The sequence below is a fragment of the Xyrauchen texanus genome, chromosome 17 (genome assembly GCF_025860055.1).
Source record: "Xyrauchen texanus isolate HMW12.3.18 chromosome 17, RBS_HiC_50CHRs, whole genome shotgun sequence".
Taxonomy (NCBI): domain Eukaryota; kingdom Metazoa; phylum Chordata; class Actinopteri; order Cypriniformes; family Catostomidae; genus Xyrauchen; species Xyrauchen texanus.
In genome coordinates, this window is record NC_068292.1 from 21,614,159 (window position 1) to 21,622,455 (window position 8,297).

Consider the following 8,297-nt stretch of genomic DNA (forward strand, 5'->3'; position numbering starts at 1 on the left):
AGCTGCAATGCGTTTTCAATAAAGACTTCCAATATTTCTTGAGAAACGGAGTTTTCCCATAGCGTAAGCTACTTACGCAATAGGAGAGACCTCTCGAAAGGGAACTGCTCTTTACAATTGTGGTGAGAAGAATAGCATCTCAGAATTCCATTCTCAGATGTGGGTTGGCGCCGTTTTGGTGGCACAAGGGGGACCTAATACACAATATCAGGCAGGTGGTTTTAATCTTGTGGCTGATCAGTATATATATATATACATATATATTCATACACACAATATACAACTGTTTTAAAAGGATACACAACACCTGCCGAAGCGCTGCAGGGAATCAGTATGCTGAAGCAGCCTGTTCACCAGCGAAGCATCAAGCGGCGAGGTGGAGTGATGTTCGCCGGAACAATTCTCGCTGCCGTGAAGATTACAGCCACTGACTCGCGTAGAGGCAGAAGCAGTAGAGGGCTTCTAGGTGAGAGACGAATCGCTGTCTTGAAGGAAGGAATCTCTGAGGAATAGTGTTTGTGTACCTGCTTTTATAGCGGACAGCTTCGCACCTAAAATGTCTAAAATGGTGACTAAAATCATATTTATTATTAAAATATAATAATGATTGTGTAATACTGTATTACCGTGATGCCATGAAATCGTGATATTTTCTGAGATGGTTTTCATACTGTGAAAATCTCATACCGTTGCAACCCTAGTTAGCATGCAATGTCATGTGTACTTAGTCATAAACTTTATTTACTGAATAAAACCACAGGGCTGTCTGTATGCTGTCAGTCATAGCTCAACATGAGTCTGCTGTTAAAGCCACAGCTGCATGTCTCACGGAGAAGCGTATAGCTGCAGGCATTTCTCCAAATATGGGCGGTCGCTCCAAACAGCCATTGAAGATATAGGGAGCCCCTTACCTAACCCACCCCTTTTTGGAATGTCCCCACCCTCTTTTGGAGATTCCACCCCCATTTGGAGGTCTCCGCCCTGAAGCTATACCTAATTGGTCACGTGCACCACAGACGCAATAAAACTTTTGGCTTAGGGAGAAATGGCTATCTTCGCATGTGAAATTATTACATTTTTACTCAGAAAGGAACTGAATGTCCAGATGCTTAAGGGCATTTTACACGGTACGTGGCAAGTGACAAGCTTTTGCGATCTTCATGTAACACACATGCAACAATGCCATCAACCGCTGCAGTTCAACGCACAAGTAAAATAATTATCTGAATACTGTGAATATTGTATTCCGTTTTGCATGCAAGCGATAGTTAAATTAACAATAAACAAATAAAATGGCTTTTATATCTCTATAACATAGTTTAACCACATAACTTATCCTCCGTAAAGATTGGAGGGCAGACATTGTTTCTGAAAAGATAAAATATTTTTTTATTTCCATGGCCTGTTTTCCCATATTTGAGTTCTAAACTAAAATGGGTAGATCATGTTGAACTAGTTAATTAAAAATGGATCTTGCATTTAAAAAGTTGGGCACACCTGGAGAAGCCAATCTCTGTCAGCTTGAATATACATCTTTTTATATTGTAGATATGCTTTGGGTGTCTGTTGTCTTAAGATATTGTTTTTACCTCTTTATTTTGTTTGTTTTTTATGTTATTCAATCGTAAAATACATCAAAGCTTAGGCTAATTAATGCATTTTAGCCATACGTGACTTCGCCTCGACAACTTTTTTTCTGATTACACGATCAATTGTCAGAAAAATTGTTAGATTACTCAATTGCCAAAATAATTGATAGTGACGGCCCTAAGGAAAATATCATGTATTTTATGCTTAAGGAAATATACAAACTTCCTTCTTTTCAGAGTGTCCCCCAGCCCATTGACATTCCACGGTGAGAGAAACATTTTACCTATATTAAAGTGAGACATAATGACATGCAAAGATAAATCGTGTACCCAAGGCAAAATTATACAGACCACTTTCCAACATTGATGTAACTATAAAAACCTGAACAACCCACAGAAAAAAGATGTGCTTCATCCCCACGAACAACAGTCCAAACTGGCATTCATCCCCGCGCAAGTCCATGCACACTCGTGAGATTTTCCACGACACTATTACTACCAGATTGCTCGAGTCTGGTGTTTTTTTTTTTTTTAACATAAACTGTCATTAAATTGTATATTAATATTTTCAATAGAATAGGCCCCAGTAAATAATAACATCACAAAATAAACTCAACAATAAATCAATAAAGGGAGAATAGAATAATCGACCCTCTCAGACTGCATCAGCTAAATATATGATGGGTAGTCTACTTTATTGATTAAGTGTAGGCAAAGTTACCTACTCACACCATTGATTTAATGAAAGCCATAGCTTGTCACGGGCATGTGAAAGTTTTCCTTGGCGTCAATTATCAGCATAGCAGGGTAAAGCAATGTGAAGCTCACCTTTTGCTCATGCAGAAATTTCTTACACTCTTTGAATCTGTCCTGTTTCACTTGTGTAGCACTGGCCATGTCTGGAAACACCATACTGTTGCAGCCCTCCCAGCACAACATTGCCTTTATTCCTCACCCCTTATAGAACATAGTCTCTGTCTGCCGATCGCAAGAATCATACCAGGATGGATCGGGGTCTGTCGCCTGTTTTGGGAAGCTGACCGAGTGCTCTGTGCACACGCTCTATTTTGTGCTGGCGGCCCACTGTGCCGATCAAATTCTGAATGAGCCACTCCAAAAACTTGACCATATCATCTTCCTTTCCCTCGAGGATTCCAACGAAACAAACATTATTACATCTGCTCCGATTTTCAATATCCTCTATTTTTTCCCACACCTGGTCCACTGACATTATCAACTGGACCCTCACCATCGTGATCCTGCAAGGCATCAGACGCGAGCAAACGCAAGTGCCTTTTAATGTTCCCACAGGCTGACATTTCCCATTTTTCGACATTTTACACTCAGAGCACAGTTTAACAATTGAAACCATTTCAATTCTCAGTGGTTAATATTGATTAAAAGGATAATTCCAGCAAAGTGAAGCAGAGTTCGCCAACAAGCAGCTTACACTTGCATAGCATCACGTGACTCCCCTCAAGTTCAGGGAGATATTAACATAAACACAGTTGGTTATGTCTTATGTGCATGTAGTAGACTTGCCAATGTCAATAATGTTGTAATAATGATTCAAATGTGTAGCTGTTCCTCATAGAATCACTATTTTATTGCTTTAAAAGACTTTAAAAATAGCAAGCATATTGAATGGGATGCTTGTATGATACTTTATGGTACTTTTTTTAATTTTTGAGCCCCAGTACTCATGCACTTTCATTGTATGGAAAAGAGGGTATGATATTCTTCAAAACTTCACATAAAAATACACTCTACGGTATATTTAACATCTTAAATAAAGCAGTGTGTTCAATAGCATAACTGGTCTTGAGAACTGTGCAATTTAACTGGCATTGGTGTAAGTACTGAAACATGCGCGACCAACTCTAAGATAACTTACATACTTTATATGGCATGTTATTCGATCTGTAGTTCTGCACATGATGGCATTTTCTCATTTGATTAACTTGTTTTTTCGAGTGGTGATTTACTGCTTGTTTAAAATGAACCAGTGAGTTTAAAATTTTAAATGAGACAGATGGAAAATTTATTTTTCAACTGTGACAAATAACTAGCTTGAAGAGAGCTACTCCAATCATAATAAAAACTGTCAAGCATTAATTCAAACATGACTGTTTTCATAAAAACTGGAGTAGAGCGTGCATCAACATCAGAGCACGAAAGACAGAATCTCAAGTGCCTAATTTCCCCCCTGCAGTGAAAAGGCAATTTAGTAGCTGCACAAAAAAAGATATTCTCTTACAAAATTATCCTTTTACAATTTGGTGCACCATTCAGGATTACTGAATTCTGCTCTTCAAATTTCCTAAGATAATTATAGGAACAAGTTCAAGGGATATAAGAGGAATAAAACAGATTACATTTTTACAGGCTTTTTAGGAGCTGTATATGTTATTGATACCAATTTAAACGAGTAACGGCACAAGGAAAATAATATGAGTAAAGACAAATGAAAAAAGGATTTAACGAGTCAATCCATCATCTGATCTGACTTCTAGGAAAGACATGGCTTCCTTTGTGGGGTGACATGTTTCAGGACTATCAGAAAGATAAGGGTGAGCTTTGTATGATGATGGATGTGGATGTGGGCCTATACCTGTGGTAGCCCAGCAGCTGCAGCCACCGCCTCAATAGGTGTCTCATTTGTTATGAGATGGAGATTCTCTGCAGTGCAGGTCATCTGATGGGCAAGCACTTCCTCAAGCGTGGGAAACTCCTGATAACAGGGGAAACACATGTACACTGAAGTAGACTCCATGGCTGCAAAAACACAAAAAGTAGTTTTAATACAAACAAATAATACGATTGCAATGAAAACAGAAAACTATTGAGCAAAGGTTAAAACTGATTTTTAGGGTTGATAATTCATGACTCCAGTAACAATGCACTCTTTTGATTAAAAGGAAAATGGGCAATACAAAACAAAAAAAAAGGGGATTACAGCATTCTTCCACCATTCCAAATAAAGAGATGAATCATTTAACATTCATCTTACAACAAGGGAAGAAGGTTACTCTTATTTAGATCCATTGGTCAAATCTTTTTGCTTTAAATTCTGCTTCTACAAGACTCCTTAATAGGACTTTCAAAACCTTAAAACTGAAAAAGACTATACCAAACTCTGTATACAGAATACAAATTATATAGGATACAATGTCTTATAATGTGGTCTGCAAAAGTGAAAAAACACAACAAAAAATTAAGTATTGATTCATAGAATTCATTAAACATTTTGGGCTTAATGAATCACACTGATCAATGCAAGCCATGCCTCTACGAGGTGACAGACAGATACAGGATGGACTGAAATTCTTTAAAGGGTTATGTCTCCCAAAAATGAAATTTCTCTCATTGTTTAACACATATTTACTTGCCCTCGTGCCATCCCAAATGTGTATGAATTTCTTTCTTTGGTCTATTATTCAATACAAGTGAAAGGTGGCCAGAACTTTGAAGCTCAAAAAGCACATGAAGGAAAAAGTAAAATTAATCAATATGACTACAATGGTTTAAACAATATATTCAGAAGCAATATGATAGGTGTGGGTGAGAAACAGTTCAATATTTAAATATTTTTTTTCTATAAGTTCTCCTCCCAGCACATTAGGTGGTGATATGCACTTAGAATGCAAATTGCCAAAAACACAAGAATGTGAAAGTGTAGAATGATATTGAAAAAGGACTTAAACATTGATCTGTTTCATATCGCTTCTGTTCTGAAGACATGGATTTAACCACTGGAGTCATATTGATTACTTTTATGCTGCCTTTATATCTTTTTTGGATATTTAAATTCTAGTTACCATTCACTTGCATTGTATGGACCAACAGAGATAAAATATTCTTCTAAAATGAGAGTGAGTAAATGATGAAAGATTTTTATTTTGGGGTGAACTATCCCTTTGAGGTAAAGTGGAAGTGAATGTGAAATAACAGAAATTTAATGGCAGATGGCAAGTGTCCTTACAGCACATTATCAGTGTTAACATGAGGGGGCTAAGCGCTACATGATGTGTAATCTGTGTCAAAACAACACTACACTCATTAGTTTGGCTGCATTACAATTATCAAGACAATACACAGAAACAAATAAGACATGAATAACAGTTAAATGGTCACAAAATATGCAAAAGTGAGTACAAGTGTCCGTCAAGTACATCCCTGACCCATAATAAACACTATTAAGCAATATTAAATATAAGCAAAGCTGAACTAAAATGCATGCAAGTACAACTTCAAATTTGGTTGGGAATTAAATGATTAAACAAAATTACTTTTCACCCAAAAATTAACGTTTTGTCATCATTCACTCCCTCTCATGTTGTTTCAAAGACATTATTACTATATTCATATAAACAGATGTTAAGGCTGAATTTTAGGGACTGACAGCCTAAATAACCATTCACTTTCATGACATCTTTTTTCCCATCCAGTTAAAGTGAACAGTGACTGTGGCCATCAGTACCTAACATTCTGCTTAACATCTACGGTCACATAAAAAAAAATCATAAGGGCATTTCTAAGTGAACTGACCCTTTAACGGCCAGTGTAGTATATGCCTATATAAGTATAGGCTACATAGAGACTATAAATTCGCTCTGGTGGCGAATTTACTCATTAATAATGATCATACAGTTACAATCACACCTAAAATTGTGTTGCTGTTGGAGAGCCTGGAGGGACAAAAGTCATTCAATCTGTTCACAGCGCCCCTCGTCAGCTGAAGTTCAGCGCACAGCACAGGCTAACAGCCTCAGCTAACGGCGTGTGCCGGCCTACTAGCTTTTAGGAAGTCTAAACTCAATTACACTAAACAACAGCATACATGATGTGAGATATATATTCATAGAGCTGCACTAGTTGTTTTAATTGACAGTTATGGGTTCAAAGTACTGCCGCTGTGTGCGCTCGGTCGCGCTAAAACACTCTCAACACTGCGCGAGCGAGCGAGAAGCGCCGAAGAAGGACAGCACACGCTTCTTCGGTGGTAGTCTGTCAGATTCTGCACGTTAGTGAACGGCGAAATGTCTCCCCCAGTCGAGACTCCGAGACGTCAGATATTATGAAATGACCGAAACTGTAGATAAACTGACATTAATAGCAAAAACATTGCAGCCGAATGATGAAATAAACAACTCACCGATTATAGCCTTCTCCTGTCGTTTCTGTCACAAATCGTTTTTGGAACGTTGCAACAATCTGCGACGTCATTGGTGCAAATTACCTTTCAAACCCACCAATAGGATTCCTCTAAAGTCAAGCACGCTTGCAAAAATGCCACTGATGTTCTGAATGTCAACACCAATAATTTCAAATACTCGGGAATTCTGTGGATTGGAGAAAGGAACTATTCTTTATTTGCTTTGCCATTGTCTTTATTCATGGCTTTTTTTTAGAAGAACTTGGAAAATTATATCGAGAGAAAATTGGGTTGTAATAAGAATTATTAGTGTATTTTTATGTGATATTTTATTTTAAAGTTGACATTTCGCTAGCCTAATTTCTCACATTCTGTAAATGAAGACGTATCATATGTTAGGTTTTTTTGGGGGGGGGGAATGTATTAGCAATGTAATATTTTCTCTGGCATTTTGTGATATTATGTATGTAGGACTAAGTATGTACGAATACAACATTGTGTTGTATGGCATTAAGTAAAAAAAATAAAAAAACCTAACCCTAATTACTCACCTTTCATCTAAAGTCACATTTTCTGAAACTATTTTGTCCTAATTGTATGGTAAAATTTCTTGCATTGTCCTTATTAAAATCACTTGGAAGGGTTACTTTAAGCTTAAACCCTTAAAAAAAACTTTAAATACATCAAACTAATTAACTGAAAATATACATCTGGAACACCTGCTGTGACTTTCTTATGCACGTCTCATGAGTTTGCATCCCTGAAATTATGACATTACTCACTATTGGTCGGATTTCAGAAAAGACATTGATTATTTAGAATGTTATCTCTGTAGGTATTTGTCACTTTCTTTGGTCTGATTTGATTAATTGGCACAGAGAACTCACTCTGTCATAACCTTTAAAAAAATTTTTATGGCAAGCCATCTATATCTCACATGAGGTAGCTATACTTATAAGCTATAGAAGCTAAGCCTACTTGATTTTGGCCAAATTACGTTTTTGTCCTCGCTTTTCCCATTCTCGAGATGTACCTGATCTGGTTGTTTGGCATGGAGATTTGAGTTTATTACAGATCATTATTTGTACTCTGTCATTATGAACATGTTTAAGTTCAAAGTGTTTTGAAAAATGGAGGAACACATTTTCAGAAGCACCATAACTTTCTTTTCAAATCTATATTTAGACATAAAAGCATTTGGAAGACATAAGTTATGAGACTATACAGAGAAGGGCTAGGGGGTTGCTTGAAGTACAAGTCAGAGTAGAGAGGTGACCACACATCAGACTGGATGTACTGTGAAACAGAAACACCCCACAGGTTTTCCTTGGATGAACATTCAGCAGTTTATGGAATAATGAAATTAATGGTGAAGGATTTAGACTGAGATTTCCATTTCCTAATGAAAAAGTAAGGACACACGACTGAAGGAAAATGTGTTTGTAAAGACTGCTGTACACCATACACTGTAAAAAAAAAAAAAAATCCTGTTATTTTAACAAAATAATTATGTAAAACATACAGTTAAAATATAAACCACTTTACAGAACAAC

The 8,297-nt window shown here is 36.9% G+C and overlaps 1 protein-coding gene across 1 annotated transcript in view; it reads right to left on the minus strand.

Moving 5' to 3' along the window:
* Positions 1-6,766, minus strand: part of LOC127658346 (zinc finger protein 235-like) — a 28,140-nt gene extending 21,374 nt beyond the window's left edge. Inside the window, exons 1-2 of the mRNA XM_052147588.1 lie at positions 6,745-6,766; positions 4,201-4,364 (exon numbers count right to left, since the gene is read on the minus strand). Of these exons, the coding sequence (XP_052003548.1) occupies positions 4,201-4,362 (162 nt within the window). The 5' untranslated portion in view covers positions 4,363-4,364; positions 6,745-6,766. The remainder of the gene's footprint in view (positions 1-4,200; positions 4,365-6,744) is intronic.
* Between the last annotated feature and the right edge of the window lie 1,531 nt (positions 6,767-8,297).